Source organism: Colletotrichum gloeosporioides (genome assembly GCF_011800055.1).
Source record: "Colletotrichum gloeosporioides strain Lc1 chromosome Unknown consensus_85, whole genome shotgun sequence".
NCBI lineage: Eukaryota > Fungi > Ascomycota > Sordariomycetes > Glomerellales > Glomerellaceae > Colletotrichum > Colletotrichum gloeosporioides.
Window position 1 is genome coordinate 46,128 of NW_025544730.1, and position 19,258 is coordinate 65,385.

General features: G+C 48.8%; 6 protein-coding genes across 6 annotated transcripts; 5 read left to right on the plus strand and 1 right to left on the minus strand.

Annotated features, from left to right (window-relative positions):
• Positions 1–209: 209 nt before the first annotated feature.
• GCG54_00001206 (putative galactose dehydrogenase GalD) lies at positions 210–1,622 on the plus strand (the record flags this gene model as incomplete). The annotated part of the gene is made up of 6 exons (XM_045401325.1): positions 210–521; positions 603–672; positions 779–818; positions 936–1,111; positions 1,196–1,235; positions 1,334–1,622. 6 exons carry the CDS (start codon positions 210–212, stop codon positions 1,620–1,622), a joined length of 927 nt encoding a protein of 308 aa, XP_045258327.1.
• Positions 1,623–2,235: 613 nt separating this feature from the next.
• Positions 2,236–3,867, plus strand: GCG54_00001207 (Cytochrome P450 monooxygenase ataF; the record flags this gene model as incomplete). Its single annotated transcript, XM_045401326.1, has 4 exons — positions 2,236–3,033; positions 3,111–3,267; positions 3,333–3,549; positions 3,585–3,867. Coding segments are annotated over 4 exons (1,455 nt in total), but the record flags the coding sequence as incomplete, so codon positions are not given.
• A 300-nt stretch (positions 3,868–4,167) lies between these two features.
• GCG54_00001208 (Efflux pump roqT) lies at positions 4,168–6,121 on the plus strand (the record flags this gene model as incomplete). The annotated part of the gene is made up of 2 exons (XM_045401327.1): positions 4,168–4,426; positions 4,500–6,121. The coding sequence occupies 2 exons, from the start codon at positions 4,168–4,170 to the stop codon at positions 6,119–6,121; spliced, it is 1,881 nt and encodes a 626-aa protein (XP_045258329.1).
• Positions 6,122–7,504: 1,383 nt separating this feature from the next.
• GCG54_00001209 (Citrate synthase) lies at positions 7,505–19,258 on the minus strand (the record flags this gene model as incomplete). Its single annotated transcript, XM_045401328.1, has 12 exons — positions 7,505–7,980; positions 8,037–8,440; positions 8,490–8,598; positions 8,647–9,126; positions 9,179–9,344; positions 12,253–13,499; positions 16,802–17,444; positions 18,110–18,218; positions 18,276–18,439; positions 18,500–18,765; positions 18,888–19,059; positions 19,160–19,258. The coding sequence occupies 12 exons, from the start codon at positions 19,256–19,258 to the stop codon at positions 7,505–7,507; spliced, it is 4,335 nt and encodes a 1,444-aa protein (XP_045258330.1).
• On the plus strand, positions 11,340–11,661 carry GCG54_00001210 (uncharacterized protein; the record flags this gene model as incomplete). Its single annotated transcript, XM_045401329.1, has 2 exons — positions 11,340–11,597; positions 11,641–11,661. 2 exons carry the CDS (start codon positions 11,340–11,342, stop codon positions 11,659–11,661), a joined length of 279 nt encoding a protein of 92 aa, XP_045258331.1.
• On the plus strand, positions 16,011–16,683 carry GCG54_00001211 (Cytochrome P450 monooxygenase paxQ; the record flags this gene model as incomplete). Its single annotated transcript, XM_045401330.1, has 2 exons — positions 16,011–16,185; positions 16,274–16,683. 2 exons carry the CDS (start codon positions 16,011–16,013, stop codon positions 16,681–16,683), a joined length of 585 nt encoding a protein of 194 aa, XP_045258332.1.

The following is a 19,258-nucleotide window of genomic DNA, read 5'->3' on the forward strand; positions in this document are numbered from 1 at the left end:
GCAATTACGCTAGATGTCACTAGGCACCTGTCGGGTCTTTAAGTGAAAACTGTCCGGCACGCCTAACACACTCTTTAAATCTTTGTTTGAACGTAACTGATTGCCTTTAATTAAATATGCCTAGTGCGTTTGGATTTATATGCTTCGAAATGAATTCTTCTCACTCACAGCAATCATTTCTGCTTGCATTCATAAGTGACTGAGCCATCATGCCTGAGGTTATTAATGTATTGCAGAAAAGTCTGTCATGCTCTCAACATGTATCGCTTAGGATTGAAGACTTGTTCTCAGTGCGTGATAAGGTCGTCATCGTCACGGGCGGTGGTTCTGGTATTGGGAAGTGTATCGCGCGGGGATTTGCACTCAATGGGTCCCGCGTTTATATTGTTGGCCGACGCTTGGAGGTTCTGCAAGCTGCTGCTGGCGAAATAGGTGGCGATATACACGTACTGCAGGGAGACCTTGGGACTAAGGCTGGTTGCGAGAAAGTGACGGAGCAGGTGAGGGCGCACGAATCTCACGTAAGTTGAAACTTGTTTCGTTCACACCCGCATCAGTTTGGTCCTGTGTCCGTCGCTGCTAACCTGCTTCTCTCGTTCTAGATTGACACCCTCGTCAACTGCGCTGGATTGATGACCCTCTGGAAGGTTTATGCTAAAGATCCAGATAATGGTAAGCCTACGGAACCCTGACGACATCCACGCTTCACCTTCAGTCCAGGGTAGTGGACAAGGTGAAGATTTCTATGCGAGCGGCAGCTGATTCCATTGCTGCATAGCCAACGAGGTAGAACGCATGCTGCTCGATGGCATCGATGAGTAAGTGGATGTATTGTGGAGGATCAAGAATGTAATGCGCTGATTGTACAAATACAGTGAAGATTTCGATGCGGCAAATCACAGTAAGCTCCCATGAACAGCTTAGGATACATGTAGGGTTTACGTGACGACGGTTCCAGTTAATGTCCGCGGAGTCTACTTCATGACGACATGTTTGGTTCCATTGCTACGAAATGCTGCTACTCCAAACGTTTTAATCATATCGTCTTTAGCCGCTTTGACAAACCAAACGTCTGTGACATCAGTGGCGTACGATCTCTCAAAGGCTGCCGGTACGTTCCTAGAAGCTCCTTCCTCTTATTACCCTCCGCCAATTGGAATTGGTCTAACTTGCTGAAACAAAACATTTGACACAGAAACCAAACTTGCCCTGTTGCTGTCATCCGGCCTTCGCCCGTAAGTGTGATTTCGCCTTCAGGCGCCCCTACGAGTTTTGGAACCTGAACATATTTTCACGAAAATTCTTCACGCAGTATTAACTCGTATCTTCATAGAATGAAGATTCGCGTGAACACAATTTGCCCCGGGATATTTCCTTCAGAGATGACGACCTTGGCATCTCACGAGCGTAAATCGCCAGTCCTCACCGCGGACACAGACCAGGTCGGGTGGGGTCTGCATCCCGTCGCAGAGAAGACAACACTGCGATCAACTGCTGGACGCCCGGGCCGCCCCGAGGAGATAGTAGGGCCGGTTTTGATGCTCTCAAGCGCGGCTGGTGCATATATGAACGGTGCTAGGCTCGTTATCGATGGCGGACTTCTTGTCAATGCCTTGAGCTAACTATTGAGGCTGGAATCATACGCACAAGTAAAAATGATTTTCTCAGTTATCTACGGAGGTTTCATTATTATTATCTTGGTAGGAATGGATTCTTTTCGGGATTGCTCGCTAGAATCTAAATCGGAGGTTTTCCTTTATAGCACGCCAAATTACCCGATCAGGGCATGACGATTCCTAGCAGCGGGGCAGCATATCAGTGAAAGCTACTTTTCTTTCTTTTACTTGATGAAATAAGTTTATATCTTCCGTCCTTTACTATCAAAGATAGCTTATAGGAATTACTCTTTAATACTTCCTCTCACGCATAACACTGACTGGTATGTTTGTTTCACAGGTCAAAGAACTTTAGTCCACTATGGAAAACGCTTCATGTCCCGCCCCCCAAAGAGGTGCCGTGCATTCCGCCTGGGCCACTATGTCAGCTCAATCACCAATATACCTACTTCATGTATTACCTATTTGGCCGTACATGGCCTGTATTACTGTTGTAGTTTGGCTGGTGGTAACGCGAATGAGTGCGGGTACAGCCAAGTGGGATTGGAAGTTTGACTGCCCCGAGGTCCCAAGAGACGGACCAAATCTTGGAACGACTCTTAGAAAAGGTCTTTTACAGGTGTGTCATTGCATCAATACGGCGTTTTCGTGTGGTGTCGTCGATAACACGCAGAAGTACCCCGACGAGCCGTTCAAGGTTATGACGGCAGATGGCTACGTCGTCTTCTTGCCCGCCCGTCATATTCAGGAACTTTGTATGCACCCCAGAACCGAGGTTTCCTTTGGCCACATGGTTTTGCAGTACTTCTCGTCATGGGCCACGGGCTTTGGTGTGAATAACGATACTTTTCTCCGAGGCACCAAGCTGGGGCTCCTATCAACCGGTTCCCGCTTTATTGTGCCCATGATAGATGAGACGACAGCGGCCTGCTCTCGAATATTTGATGGTCGCGATCGAGCGTACAGTAGTCCCAATGAAAAGGAATGGACATCCGTCAATGTCAGCTACGCCGCCGGGCAGCTCACAGCACAAATCATGGCTCGTGCATTTGTGGGCAAGTCTCTTTCTCGAGACCAATACTGGGTCGATGGTCAAGTATCCTACTTGGCCTACGTATGGGCGGCGGCTCGGGGTATCCAGAAATGGCCGAAGTGGGTGCAGCCGCTGGTATACCGCTTTGTCAAGGGCTACAGAGACTTACGAAACGAGGAGAGACGGCTTGCAGACCTCCTGAGGACCGAGTTTGACGTGGCTAGATTAGGAGACGACCTCAGTGAAGCGTGCAAGATCCGGGAGCGGACCATGATCGACGACTTTCTGGCCGTAACAGACCCAGGCAAACAAGACGATATCGTGTTTCACATGACACTACAGTACCAGCTTATTTTTACCGCCATACATCCAACTTCAGAAACTGTTTGTTCTTCCTGTCTCGCTTGCATGATGTCAAGCTCTGTTACTAATGTGGTGCTGTGGTGGTCAAGTTGTGGCAGGTCCTTTACGACATTGCACTCTACCCCGAGTACCAGGAAATTCTAAGAAACGAACTAAAGGAGGTCGATCGAACAGATGAAAGAAGTTGGCTCTCCCAGGTTCCGAAGATGGACAGTTTTATGAAGGAGTCCCAGAGGCTCCACGCCGCTTCCCTCGGTAAGATTTACACGTGCTTCCAAGAGGGAGAGAGAATCCTTCTCTAACTACCCTTCCGTCCTCAGTAACTTTGACCAGAAAGGTTCTGAAACCGATGACTACTTCATCGGGGCTTCACTTCCCAGCCGGGTCTCAAATCTCATATATGACGGACGCCGTGAATCTCGACCCTAAGAGGTGGTCGGATCCTGAGAAGTTCGATGGTCTAAGATTTTACAACATGAAAATGGATGTTGAAACCGAATCTCAGCAGGTAACGCTGAGCTACTCGTACTCAGGGTTGTAACATTTCCTTGCCTGTCCGCATCCTTTTCCAGGTCTTGGCGGAAACAAATGGCTAACAGCGCTTTTTCTCATAATAGCCCGGGACAGTTGAACTTTGGCTACGGCGTGCAGGCATGTTGCGGACGTCACTATGCAGGATGGCTCATTAAGATGATCCTTGCTGAGCTGGTTACTATGTTCGATCTGAAATTGGCGGAGGGTCCTGGGGAGGAGGAAGGCATGAGATGTTTTACCATCAGAAGCCAGAGGATTGGTAATCCAAAGGCCGAGATACTAGCACGCAGACGACACAAAGATGTGGATAGGCAAGGATAGCTCTGGTGCCAATTGGCTATTGTAAAATCTGCACGTGGGATTGCGCCATGGGTTACTGCTGACCCCATGTAAATTGGGTGTGTAGCTGCCATTCGGGTGGTTTGCTGTTCGGGTGATTTATCTAGAGGGGTCATAGTTCCAATATGACGGCAACGTCCTCGTGGTGTGCGTCGACACCAGGCTGTGTACATCTAAGGGGACAACAAAATCAAAAGACGTTATTTTGTATCGAAGATCAGATCCATCCTCCGCGTGGCATACTCTCAGATACTATTTGGCTACTTCGAATCAACGTGAACAATGTCTACTACAACATCGACAGAGAAAAGAGGTCAATGCTGCACACAGACGACTTGCATCGACGAGTCCCTTATCTTACCAATTGGCAGTTCAGACGTCAAAGACAATGACGCCAAGAGTCTTAAAGACATGAATATCTCCGAGATAAAAACCCCCAAAAACGGAGGCAAGTGGGCGACAAAGACGGTCACGATTACCGCCTTAACTTTAGGTCTTTGCCTGGTATCCTTTGCAGCAGCGGTGGACAACACGATCCTCGGTATATCTCACTAGAACCATTGTGTAAAAAGCAATTGATATGTAAATCAACTTGTCTTTCAAACCCCCATGAGATGTCCAACAAAGATCCGATCTGACGCCGATACGCATACACATAGGAACGGCCATACCGCGCATAACGACAGAGTTCGGCTCGCTTCAAGATGCCGGACTTTATCGTAGCGCATCTCTAGTCGCTTCGACGGCGCTTCAATTACCGTACGGCAAAGCATACGCCCAATTCAATGTCAAGTGGATCTATCTCGGTAGCCTGGTCGTCTTCGAAGCAGGGTCTGTCCTCTGTGCCGTTGCTCCCAACTCGGGGACCCTCATCGCCGGACGTGTTATCTCGGGCGTGGGTGCGGCGGCGCTTTATTCAGGCGCCATCAACATGGTTGCGATGACGGTAAGCCCGCATAGGGCCCCGGCACTTTTTGTTATTGTATCTGGTATGGTCGGTCTGGCGTCTCTGGTCGGTCCGCCCTTGGGGGGTGCCTTCACCGACGCACCGAAACTGACTTGGCGATGGTGCTTCTGGATAAACGTGCCGCTGGGCGGCGTCGCCGCCATATTCATTTTGGCCGTTTTTCGACCTCCTCAACGGCAGTCGTTGCTTCCGGCTCAGGCAGACACAGAAATGCAAACAGTTGGCGATGCACATGAAGGAGTTGAAGGCAAACGCCCACCAACAAGTGCCCCTCCTCGCTCATTAAACAACCGGGGTTTGACAGCAGCCTCAGCCGCAGTCCTTCCCATTATAAAGCGAATACAGAAGATGGATCCGTTGGGCACCGCTCTCCTTGTGCCGGCCATGGTCAGCCTGCTTCTGGCCCTCCAATGGGGCGGGACAAAATACAACTGGTCGGACGGGCGGGTCTGGGGCTGCCTGGTCTGTTCGGGCGTTCTCACAGCCGCCTTCGTCATCTCATTGCGATTCAACGGCGATGACGCCATGATCCCTCCCCGTCTTCTCCGCGATCGCGCGGTCGTGGGCGGCATGCTGCTAATAACTTGGCTTTCGGCGGCCATGTTCACCCACGTCTTCTTCCTGCCATTCTACTTCCAAGTCGTTCAGGGCATGAGCGCCACGGCCTCGGGCCTTCGCACCCTTGCCTATGTTGGGGCTATGGCCTTGGCCGGGGTGGGCGCCGGCGGCGCCATGTCTTCCCGGAGCAGCGACCGCGATGTCGGCTTGTCAGACCATAGGCCGTATGCCTGGGTCGGCGCCGGCCTCTTTGTGATCGGCGCGGGCTTGATGCACATGCTGACCGTCAGCTCGGGATTGGGCATGGTGGTGGGCTTTCAGTTGCTGTCAGGTGCCGCGCTGGGTGTCGTCTGGCAGGTTCCCTATGTCGCCGTTCAGCGGTCAGAGAAAATCGGCAAGCGACCGGATGACCGTGCCATTGCGAACGCGCTCATTGCCTTCTCAAACTCCCTGGGTGCGGCGCTAGGCATCTCTATCGCGCAGACCATATTTGCAACAACACTCGCTCAGGGGCTTGCGGACCTCCCGGGGTTAGATCCCAGCCATGCGGATGCTCTGGCAAAGGCCGGCCAGGCTGCCCAACTGGGTTTTCTTTCCCCAGAGCTTCTTGATGCTGTGTTGCAAATCTTTAACCACGCCATTACATCCACCTTTACTTTTGCTGCGACTGCTGCAGGAGTTGCCTTCTTATGTTGTTTTATATTCCCTTAGCGAATTGCCTCTTGGATTGTATTTCGGTGTTGTTGTGGAGACATACTGAACAGTGAAGAACGGGCTTTGAAGGGATGCCACCCCACGACCCTCGAAATAAGCAAGGCCTCGCAAGTCAGATATTACAGTTGGCTATCTAGTAATGTGTATTATGGTTAGCTATAATATTAACGTCTGGAAACAGAAGCTGGAGATTTACGCTCTAAGGAAAGTACCCTAGACTCTGACGCATCTTTCTTCCCTTCTAACTTTTTCTTCGTAGTTTGCTACCTAGAGGCGTACCTTATTAACTACTATATAACTCTCATAGGGAAATATTTAAGGGCTAGGATAGCTTATAGAGAAACCTCTATAGTTACTTATAGGGGTATATAAAGAGAACATAAATTACTAGGGGGTAGGTATCTCCCTCTTTATATTACTATAACTTATTATATTAAAATATTAAAATAATACTATATTTACTACTTCTATAATTACTACTTTAAAAATAATAATAGCTTTATTTAGTTTATTAGAGAAAAAGAGAATAATATCTATAAGTTTTAAAATAAATACTCTTTCCTTTAAAATTATAATAAATTTAAAGAAGTATTATTCTTCTATTATTTACTAATATATATTATCCTCTACTAATATAATTATTATAATCTATCTCTTTTTAAAATATTTAATAAGTTTAAAGATATTACTAAAATATTTAAAAATAATAAGATAATTAATAACTAATACTATAAAATAAACTAATTAAACTATTTAAAATAAGAGAATTTATTAATAGAACTTAAAGTAGTACTATAGTTTAATAGGGTAGTAATTAATAAGGGTAATTAGATATATAGGGGGTAGTTAGAGTAGGGGGGTCCTCTTATATATCCCTAGTTATATAAGTATTCACAAAAGAATTCTTTACAAAACGAGACTCTGACGCATAACTAAGGTCCATTTACCGCCGGACGGAGGCACAGCCTCAAGACTTAGTCAGGTTAGATGAAAGTCCCATGCAAACGCCGCTTCGTACGGTTCCCTCGGACTGGGTGTTGTGGTTTCTGGGTTGCCAGATACAGCAAAATCATCTGCGAGAGAAGGTCCGTGACAAGCCATGGTCTGATTGTGAAGGGTCAAGTCTCATAAACGCTTGGTCGTTGATTGCCAATAGATCATACAAATTTCCTACTAAACATGGCATCGCTATGAGTGGCCGTATTGGCGCATTAGCGCGGGATCATATTCCCTGCGAAATTCACTCAAATGCCCGGAGTTAACATTCGTGATTTTGGTTGTTTATGCCGGGATCAAAATCAATTTTCATATCCTTCACCCCTAAGGCATCTAGCGACAACGAATTACAACCCAAGAAACCGGGTAGTTCACCCGAAAGACTCAACATGATCCTTGATCCCGCTTCTTCAAATGACAAATAAAGCCCCTCTGCCTCGGGAACCAACTACCCGTGACTTTCCAAGGGCGGTTGAGATCGACGAGTGAGATTTCATAACTACGGATCAACGTTGCCACAATCTTGTAAACTTCTAGATGAGCGAGATTTCTCCCAATACAGACTCGCGACCCACCACCAAAGGTCAAGTCCGACGCGTTGTACAAACGTAGTCTTATCTTATAGGCTGCGTCGCTCTCATCTTCATTCTGCAACCAGCGCTCTGGCCGGTAGGTATCCGCATCGTCGCCCCAGATACTTTTGTTTCTACCAACAACATAGGGATTTATACCAACAGCTACGTTCGCCGGAACGTGGGTGCCATCCGGAAGGTCCAGGCCGCCGTCAGGCACATACCGCTCGAGTAACATGCAGACCCCAGGGTGCATCCGCATGGCCTCACGAATGACGGCTTCGAGGTCTGTGTAATGTTCATTAGCTTTGGTGCATGTATAAAGCTGTAAGTGGTTTACTGACATGGCAACGCGCGTGCTGAGCTGTACGAAGCAACATCAGACAGCTCTCCTGAGAGAATCTCTTGTTCCAAGCGTCGGTAAACGACGGGTTGATGAAGCGCGTGCCAAAAAGTTGCTCGAATGGTGATCGCAGTTGTGTCAGCGCCGGCGAGCAAGTTGACGAGAAGATACCCCATGATGATGCCATCGTTTACAAGTTCAGGGTGGGCCTGCTTAGATTCAATGAAGTGCTGCAGGAAGTCGGGAACGTCGGGGTCGTAATTAGGATCATTGCCCTGGAGGCGAGATACTAGGTGTTCGAGAGAAATGCGTGTAATGTTTGCTAGGTTCGGAGGGCCGATTCTCATAACAGGATTCTTGTCGAGAAGGAAGTCCAGAAACGGCATTTGTCCCACAGCGGCGAAGCTATTCACAAGTCAGTTTCTTGGTTGTTGCCAAAACACATTCAACGCACTAGTCAAGAGCTTTGTCGGCAATGGAAATTGTGCCGTCATAATCGCATCCCTCGTCCATGTAGCCAAATCGCTGGCTAAAAGAAGCAGCGCCATTCGCATCCCAAGAGTCTACTTTGTCTTAGCTCGGGTACTGCCACGCCAATCGAGTCAACTTACAAAACCCGATCCACTCGCCAAGATCACACGCTGTCGGCTTGGAGGTGGTCATGAATCGCTTTTCCAAGTGGTCACAAAAGTCACCGATCAAGGTATCAAATAGTGGCTCGATTCCCATGACGCTACTCTGGGAGTAGTACTTGACAATTGGACGCTTCATCCGTGCATGCTCAGCTTGGTCTGTGGTACTGAAGAGGTGGTAGGTAATTCTGCCGTCGATGATAGCGCTGTTATTGTGGTAAAACTCGGTCTTGCTCATGGTGTGAGCCAGAATGTTTGCCGGAAGCGGTAGGGGAACAACGCGTACCTTCTTCCATTTCCCATCCGTGCCATAGAGGGTCTTGATGAGCTCTGGAAAGTCGAGGTCCAGAGTATTTGGGCCGATGCGAACAACGGCTCCATACTTGTCGTGAAGCTCTTTGATCTTGACATGATAACTTCCTGATCGAACAACAGATAGTCGCCACAAATTTGTCCAGGCTGTGCGTGTTAAGAAACATTCGCGATAACTGATGATTGATGATATACGAACCAGCTAAACCTGGCCCAGGATATTGTCTAAGGGGGGAGGTGAAGTAGGCAGTCACCCACCACCCTACGATGGCCAAGATGGGAGCAACGACAATGGCACCGGCAAGGGCCGTCCCGTCCCAAGGTCGAAAAAGCCCAGCGGGGTAATTCAAGTAAGTCACGCCCATCTTTGTTTTCCCAACAAAACAGCGGGCGAAAGGAATATGAGATCCGGTAACTTCAAGCGTCCTCAATGCTGAGTCTTCAGTCCCGAGAAAAAGTTGTGGTTTACATGTCTTAAGGTGAGAAACCATTGATCTTTTCTTATAATTTATTGAAACAGTGCAATTGTTCACAGTGATTGACGTGAGCCTGATTGGCCGCCCGCTTGGCAAGGCAAGGATGAGATAATGGTGGGTCTATGTTGATGCGTTGGAACTTCTGTTCCCTTCCTCTGCCCTGGGGGCTGAAATCAGCCTCCGCTTAGATGTTGCCCTATGTTGGGACGGGGGTAGACTGGTAACCCGTTTAACCGCAGTCGCAAGCAAACTGCGATATCTATACTCAATTCGGTAATGCAAGTCCGAGATGTCCATATTTTTGCATGCACGTTGGGCATTTGAAGAGTTTCACTGCAAGATCAGCAGCTGAAAGACCAATTATTATTCGCTGTGCTTGCGGGCTAGGGCCGCATCTCGTACTTGGAATCTTACCGTTCGTTGGTATTCAAAAATGAAAGCTGTGTAATTGGCTGAACCCCCCCTAGAGATGGCGAGCAAGTCAGCCCGGGGTTTTTCGAATGCCTGTCAATTAGCGGGAGCCACTGCTGTGTTTTAGGCAAACGCAACGGTATGGATCAAGTCCGAGAAGTCTAGCATCGCGCTTTGGGTAATCCGAGGAGGCTTTGGCGATCATCTCGCCGAGCTCTGAGGGACCCTCAAAACTCATTCAGACTCGAAACATGCCTGCTAACGGTTCACCAAATCCGCTTCCCTTCACTGCCACTTGAAAACAAAACTGGTCTGACGTAATCTTGGCGACGGATGATTTCGACAAGACTTTATTTGAAGGCTCGCCCACAGCAGATGTCGCAGTGTTTCTACCTCTCTCGATCATATCTAAATATCCTCTGACATCTCCAACACCAACCCTCCCCTAACAATCTACGACTACTCTTCGCGTAGAATCCCGGTCAAGCGTGGCAAAAATGCCGTTGGGGGGTTCCGGTCCTTGGGCTATTGCAACTATGTGGCCTTTGACTGCATTGACGTTGGCCTTCGTGATTTTACGCACGTACACACGAGTGGTAATTGTCGAGGCTTACGGGGTAGACGACCATGTTTACAACCTCGCTTTTGTATGCTGCCTTTACGTCCGAATATTGCCCATTCGTGCTGACCTGTGTTACTGTGTTACAGGCGTTTCTCGTATTCTACACCATATTCACAACCATATCAGCAACTTATGGCTTTGGTCAAAGTATAGACGACAAATCTGATCCCGACAGCATTGTTGATGCAATTCTGTTCGAAGCGATAGGACAAACGTTTGCTGTCGTCGGCATGGCTATCGCAAAGTGGTCGTTGGGCCTGTTTCTTCTCCGCTTAGTAAACAAAGAATGGCACAAGATTGCAATTTGGATATCGATGGGCCTTCTCATGGGTGCATCCATCTCAACTTGCTTCGTCTTCTGGTTGCAGTGTACACCACCGCGGTATTTATGGGACCGTCGGATACCCGAAGGATACTGTCAGATTGACTCAACACCAGTTTCAATGCTCCTTTGTAGTAAGTCTTACCAGGGCAAACGTTCTTTCGGAGCGGCTTGTTGACGATATTCAGTCCTTTGCGTCGTCGTCGACTTCTTTTATGCGGTATTCCCATGGAGCTTCATATGGGGTTTGCAGATGAACACATGCGAAAAAATTGTCATTTTGGCTAGTCTTAGCCTTGGAGTATTGTGAGAGAACCATTCTTGTAAGACGCCTTGTCTAATCATGCTTTTAGCGCCGGCGCATGTGGAATCAAGCGAACGATCGAAGTGCCTGCACTTTCAAGTTCCGACTACCTGAGTAGATTCTCCTTACCACCTCCCTTCGCTATCGCGCTGCAGCAGTTACTAAAGGGTTGCAGAGGACACCGTGGGCCTTATTGTTTGGTCAGCTGCTGAGATAGCAGTCACAATGATCTGCATCGGCATCCCCGTCTGCCGGCCGCTTTACAAGCAGTACTTGGATAGATTGACCTCGTCAGATACCGGTCAATACCATGAACGCAGTCACGGCGGCTCATACGGTTTGAGAACATTCGGTGGGACAAGTATGCGACCTGGACTGGGCAGGGACGAGGCATCGGATGGGGTCGACTCCGTCACAAAGGCGGAACGAAAGACTGGGCTTGGCGGTCGTTTTTCGAGACCTTACTCCGTGGGCTCAAAGCCTGTGAGTGGGGACAATCAGAGTGATGAGTAGATCCTAGGCCCAGAGTTCCAACGAGGTTAAATGACCGCATAACAGCCAAAAGACGGGAACACGGCTGTCAACGGGCGGCCTCATTTCTCCCATGCAACACTCAAATCGATACTCTCTATCTTCCACAGCAAACATAAATTGATGTATTTCGGGGAGTCTAGCAAGCATTGCTCATCTTGTGCTCATGGTGGGGTCTTATCGCATGCCTGTTCCCTGGCCTTACCACGGACTGTGGAACGCCGGAGGGGACAAGGGTCCATAAGGTACGGAACCCCGGGGTGCGCCCCGACCCTAGAACATCAAGGATTCCGTCGCCCCAGTGCCGTATATCACATCTCGCAAAAAGATGAGGGGGGAATGGCGGGGAAGCAATCAGTGAATCCCCGACATGCCCCATTCGCTTGCGGAAGGAATGGGTTGGAGCACGCTTAGTCCACACGTTGTTACCCGCGCTACTTTGACCGCACTGCAAAGCATTTTCCAAAAACAGTCGATGATTTTGCGATATTTTTAAATTGTTTCCACACATACCGAGGGCCTGTTACTGCGGAACTTGAGAAAGGCTCACATTTACTGTGTCACCTGTTTTGCTGTCTTTCTAAGTCTTCACGGTCGGCGACAACACTTTGCCTGTGAAAATTTGTTTGGGCCGCCAAAGTGCGGGGCCTCTCTCCAGCATTGCCTCCCGCCAGTGCGCTAGTACACCTGCCGCACGTGAGAGACTAGCCATGGCGACAATAACGTCGGTCTCAAAGCCCATGGCAGTATACAGGAAGCACCCGTACAAGTCGGCGTTCGCTTTGAGGTTGCGGCTGGTAAAGTACTCGTCATCGTTTGCGACCCGGTCGATCTCCAATGCGACGGCCAGCATTGGATTCGACTCTACCTTATCTCTGTGCTGGTCGATCATCCGGTGGATGAGCTTTACGCGGGGGTCGACGGTTTTGTATATGCGATGCCCATATCCATAGAGACGTTGCTTGTTCGTTTTCACGGCCGTGATGAGACTGCACACCTCGTTGGGTGTTTTGATATTTTCGAACGTCTTGTATGCCAGATCGATGGCGCCGCCGTGCAGTGGTCCATATCCGGAAACAATTGCCGAAATACAACATGATAAAGGGTCCGTTAAAGTCGAAGCCGCGTGCAAGAATGCGGCTGTTGAGTTGGTCATTTCGTGGTCGGCGTAGAGAATCCATAGCTTTTCTAAGCACCTCTGGATCCCCACTTCAGGCAGAGCACTGCTTCGTTTGTCTCGGAACCCCATCATGCGTACGACATTCGCAACGAAGGAGTCGCTAGGGTGAGCTGGCGTTAGGTCTTTGCCTCGTTTGTGACAATAAACGAGTGCAACGACGGTAGCTAGCGCTGACATGCATCTAATAATGGCCGCGTCAACGTGGCCCGCACGTCCTAAGTAAGCCGGCCTAGCAGAACCCATTATGCTGATGGCCCCTTCATCCTGGCTTGCATAAGCCGCAATGCCAGCAATCATCATCGTGCTGGTTGACGAATCTCTGGAGAAAGAGGCAATGGTCCGAACCACATGTTCCGGCGGAACGCAGCTTGCCGCAAGCTTCCGTTGAAAATGCTCTTTCTCTGGTTTGTCGGGCAACTTCCCCCAGATAAGTAGATAAATTACTTCCTCATAGTCATGGTTCTCAAAGAGATACTCAATGGAAAACTGGCGGTATTGGATGTAGCCCCGCTGACCATCGATGAAGGTGATATTTGACTTGATGCAGGCCGTGTTGAGATAGCCAGGGTCAAAAACCCGCAAACCAGACTGGCTCTGATGAGAAGGGTCAACAATGCGCCCAACATCCACGGCATCGATAGCGTTCTGAGTGATGGGAATCAGATACTGGAGATCTGTGCGATTATCTCTCACCGTAAGGGTGCCAGATGACATGTCGGTGATGGGCTGCAAGAAACGTCCGGGAAGTTGTAGTGAAGTCCATGTATTGTTCCCGAGACGTGATAGGATGTGTAGTCCAGCAGTCACAATGCTGAGAGACTGCATGGCCACTTGACGGACACAGAGAAAAACCATTGTGGTTATCATCTTGCCAACGTACCGAGCAAAATCTAAGTAACCAGAGATGTTCTTGCCCATTCTGAAGGCAATGCCCAGTATCTGCAAAAGGTACGACAGCAAGCATATCGTGGTAGCTCTGGATGCCATGATCTTTCTTGTTCGATATCAATGAATTGAAAGAAAGTTGTACCTTAAACTGTTCCGGCATGCAATCCAGCGCACCTGTTGATATAACCAATTTCTTCCGCCGACCCCCAAGTCGGCTCTTGGTAATCTGATTTATGAGTCCGCCTTCTAAGAAAGAATGTACGCAGACTCTGCGCAAGGAAGCACGAGAATGCATCATATCGCCACCGTTTTGGAAGACTGTATGTGGTATTGCGTACGACGTGGATCAAATACGTCGTACGATGCGTTGGCATGCACTCACACCTTCTCATTGAGGACAGGTCTGGCCAGACGGCCGCATGATAGGTACACTTAAATGGCGCAAGACGAGACTTCGAGCTGGGTGCAGCACATAGTTGTCAGACCATCTTGCACGCGAGATTCCGAAAAAACAAATTTTGTCTAGGGGCGCAGTCCATTGGCCGATGCCTAAAGTCGTGATTGGAGCGCAAAACGTTGAGGACATGAGACTCCACGCATGTGCGTCTTGAAATCGCCGCCCACCTTCACCACAGACCCTCCGAGATCAATGTTGATCAGACGCAGCACTGTGATGTACGGTGAAGTTCTGACCTCTGATTACGCCAGGCTTTATGCCGTGATTCATTGGTATTCCTTCCGACGGCGATCAGCCGACACTTACTCGTCAGTGCCGAAGCTACTATGACACGGTTATCGCAAATATGAAAACTCAGAGTCAGTATAGAACCCAAAATTGGAGAAGCAAACAATGACTAAGAGACTAAGGTTTGGGGCGTTCCTCGCATTACTGGGTGTATCCACCATGCCCCCCTCGGGCCGTTTTGAAGATCCCGTAAGCTGAATGAATCAATTGATTTCACCCGAACTGTATGTTACGGCGATATTCAAGAAGGTTACGGGGTTTGAGATTTACACGACATCAATGATCACCTATTGGGCTTTGTGCAGTTATTCTCTGTATTGGACCTCCCGAATTCTACTCACTGTGATCCATCCATCTCAAGACACAGATCGCCCATACCCAATATGAACACTTTACAAACACCAACATTTCGGTATCGAATGATGCTGTTAGCAGCAAGATTTCGGATGTGTTGCGAACTGCGGGGATTTCGTCAACTTCTGGGGCTGCAATGGCTGCTTTTCTAGCTGGTACCTTGGCCGCTTTATCGATTGTCAAGTTTCTATGGCGAATTGGCCGACGTCCAACAATGGATGTCCCGTTGGCTTCATTACCAGATGCTGCACTTTACGACTTTGGACGACTTTTATCGAAAGGCTACTTTGAGAACCCCCAAGGCCCTTACAAAATCGTCGGGCCAAAGTCAGACCTCGTTCTGCTGCCAGCATCCTACGCCAATGATCTGGCAGCGCAACCAAGCAACAAGCTCAGCTTTGGAGCCGCGATTCATGACTTTTGGGTCTCAAGACACACAACATGGCGGTACTATCTAGACGACGACACAGGCCGGCAGACGCTGATGGGGAGCCTGAAACGAGACGGTGCGCACATTATCCCTGTGTTGGATGAAGAGATCAGCCTAGCAATGGACAACTGGGAACAGCGGGGGTTCCAAGCAATCAACAAAACTCTGGAAACAAGGAAACAACTTCATGATGGGTGGACTTCATTAGAAATCAACCCATCGTTTCGGCCTCTTGTCAATCAGGCGTTCGGTCGTGTTTTGGTCGACGCACCATTGTGCCGGGATCCAGGCTGGCTTGACCATGCCAATGGCTTAGGCCTCAAAATGATGTTGGCGGCGCGTGATCTACGCACAATTCCTGATTGTTTGCGGCCTCTGGCGAAACAGTTTCTACCGACTTATCGTTCGCTCATGACAGCTAGAAGAGAGCTAGTGTCTCGAGTTGGCCCTCTTGTCCAGAGACGATTAGCCTCCAGGAATATGCACGACGACCGGCACCATGATATGATTGAATATCAGTTGAATCACTCCGCCGGGTGGCGAGGGGTCGATATTAACTTTCAGACAGGTCAGATCTTCGACAACGTTTTTGCTGGTGATAGTACGTTTTCCCGTTCATCTAATATCCGATTGAGAGGTGACGAATATGCAAACTAATATGGTGTGCTGCTTCTAGATCAGATAGTCAACGCGGTAAGGCTAACGCAATTATAAACAACGGGCCACGCAGTAATTGAGAGTGAATACTGACCTTGTGCAAATTTGCAGTTGATGCAATGTATCTACGACCTTGCAACCTACCCAGAATATCAAAAGTCGCTTCGTGAGGAAATACGAACGGTGCTCTTCAACGGCGCCACGTTGTCACTCCAAAACATAGGGATGCTACGAAAAGTAGACAGCTTCATGAAGGAGGTTCTTCGATTGAGCCCAGGAACCCTAGGTAAGTCAGAAGATTCAGTCGCCTAATTTGCAGAGACTTTCTGCCAATACCGATTCTATTCTGAGCTAATCACACCTGAAAAATACAGTGGTCATGGCTCGCAAGGCCCTAGTTGAAGTTAAGTTGTCAGATGAACTCACTATTCCCCGTGGAGTTACAGTGGCAATGCCTTCATATGCGCTCAACCAAGATCCCAACATATACGGACCTGACGCGACTGAATTCAAACCCTTCCGGTTCTTAGATGTTCCAGACGTGCCGTCTTCATCGTTGGCATTTGAGTCCGTCTCGGGGCCAGGACTGGACTTCGGACGTGGCAAAGCTTCATGCCCCGGTCGATACATTGCCTTGTGGACAATGAAGGTTATCCTGGCTCGTTTCATCCAGAGATATGAAGTCAGACTGCAGGACGGTGCGCAGCGCCCAGTCAATATTGAAGCTGGTGTGCACAAGATCGCAAATCTCGGAGGAAATATTATGATTCGACTGGCACCATGAGTATGATATTTCTTGCATATGATGCATAGGACTCCTGTTGTAGCAAGCTACCTGGTGCATATGAGTTAAGTGATTTGATATTTCCGGAAAGTAATACATTATAGCGATGTTGTTGCACGCGCCAACTTGCAGATTGCTGTGGAAATCTGCTCAACTTGGGTTTCCTCCGCAGGAACCTTGTGTTCGTTGTTAAACTCAAACAATGTGACCGCATCATTTTCAAAGCATCCAATCAACCGTCTGCTTTCTGCTTGCCATTGGTCTTTTGTTCCAACCACCGCTACGGTGGGCGTCGAGATGGAAGCTGCATGAGGAATCTTGGACACCTCTGAGAGCGGCAAGGGCATCCCAGTGCCGTTGATAAGGATGCCAAACTTGAAGTGTAACCATACTGGAGTTGCCATTTTCTCATTCTCCTGTGCGGCGAGAATCCCAGCGACCACGCCGGCTGAAGAAGAGAATCCGAGAATGCCAGCAAAAGTGTTTTTACCGCCTCCATCGATGTTTGAATCAACATCGCCAAATTCGTACCGCAGGTCATCAATAGCGTCAATGACACCCCTGCCACGCTCGAGTCTTTCATCAATATCGCAGCGCTGGCTCTCATCGTCTTGTTCGCAGAAATCTGGGCTCCAACGATAGAAAGGTCCACAGTCGTCGAAGAAGGGTGAAACACCGTATCCTGGTGCACATTCGAACGGACCGGTCACGTAGACCAAATCGATGCCCTGAAGATCTAGTGCGCGGCGTAAATGACGTGTCTGTGCTGCGAAGATCGTGGCATTGGTACCGTCACCGTGGAGGCAGAGAATACGTATCCGGGATGGCATAGTGTATTCGTCGGATGGTTTTCTTCTTCTTTCCGTATGGTGGGCGTATCGCCATATGTAAATAGCGCCAATTTCTCGTACCTATCTCATGGACATACTTTTATGTTCTGGTTGCGGCCAGTATTTAGTTCGCTTTCCTCCTTGTCTGAACCCCCATTGGGCTAACAGTTCATATCATCGGGCTGAATCTAGAACGCACAGCCAGCGAAGTTTCGTGCGACACAACCGCCCGATGTGTATTAAAATGGCCCGATGGCTTATAATTATAGTGTTGGATGGCAGTCATATAACAATGTCGCCAAATGAAACAACCGAAAAGCGTTGTGTCATGCACGAAGAGAACGCAGCCCCAGACGTCCGATAGCTCATTCCTAGCCGATCGCGTCTCACAGCTGTTGCACAACCCAACTAAGAAATGCACTGCGAAACACAATGAATTGTAGAAGGTTGAGGGATTATCACTTCACTCACGGAAGACCACTAGACTACTCAAAACTACCCGAAGACCGTGAAACACTTCAGAGAAGACATGCAAACACTCATGCACCTCAAGCGCTCTACCGGGCAGAAAATTCAACATTTAGTGGAGAATCTACCAAGAGAGTGACGTATTCCCGTGTTCTAATCATTCGGTCTCGAATAGCTGTTGGGCGGAAGTTGTGAACAATGGTGGCGATTGCTAGGCGTTGTGTCGCGAGGGTTAAGCTGAATTTGAGTCAGAAGAGTCAACGGAGAGATGGTGCATCACCTGTTTTATCGTACTTTTGCCCTATGCATTGCCTAGTTCCTCTTGAGAACGGTTGAAGATGGGCTTCCATCTCGCTGGTGTTGCTTGTAAGTAGCCAACGCGATGGATCATATCGCTCAGGACTCGGAAACACAGTCTGGTTGTAGCATCCGTAATACGCGGAAGTGGCAACGACGGACTGTTTGGGATTTCGCAAGGTCAGCGATGCTCATCGTTGGAACTGCGCCTGTTCGCTTACCCCTGCCGGTAACCATGTGTCCTGATACATCCATCCACCCTTGGGCACGATTCGAGGCATGTGACCACGAATCGGACAAGAAATTCGCAAGCCTTCCTTCAATACCGCATTGAGGAGTGGTAGTTGGGCAAGACTTTCAAGTCGAGGACAGCCGTCAGACATCGTCATCACAGGTTTCAGTTCGTCCTGTAGTTCAGCCCAAAGATCAGCACGCCTGGCGAGATGATGAATTCCGACGGACAAAGCGGCAGCGGTGGTGTCGGCGCCTATTTGATCAGCATTGGGTCTGGTTAGCCTATGTAAATTTGGACAATCTCAGTGAACTATCATAGGTCATGTTGATCCTTTGCCAAATGTTTTTTTCATTCAAATCAAATGGAAACCTCACCAGCCGCGAGGATGACAATGCCATCAGAAATAATCTGGCCATCTGAAGGCTTGAAGCCCCGCTTTTGCTGCCATGCCTCTGATGCAAGGTTGCTGAAAACAGAGCCGTCGACGTCTGAGTCAGTTGCCTCGGTCCTTCTTCTCCTTGTGGCTTCGAGAGCCTGCTGGGCATACTTCATATTATCAGCATCACCATCGCCGAGACGTTGAGAATCATTGTCTAGACGCTTGACGGCTCTGAAGTACATGAATCAAATGGAAAGCGATCCTTACTTGACCAAGCAGCTTATTTGGGACCAGTTTAGGTACCAGAGGCGCTATGTATGGTATGAGGCGCCGTAAAAAAGGAATGTGCTGAAACTTTGAGTCCAT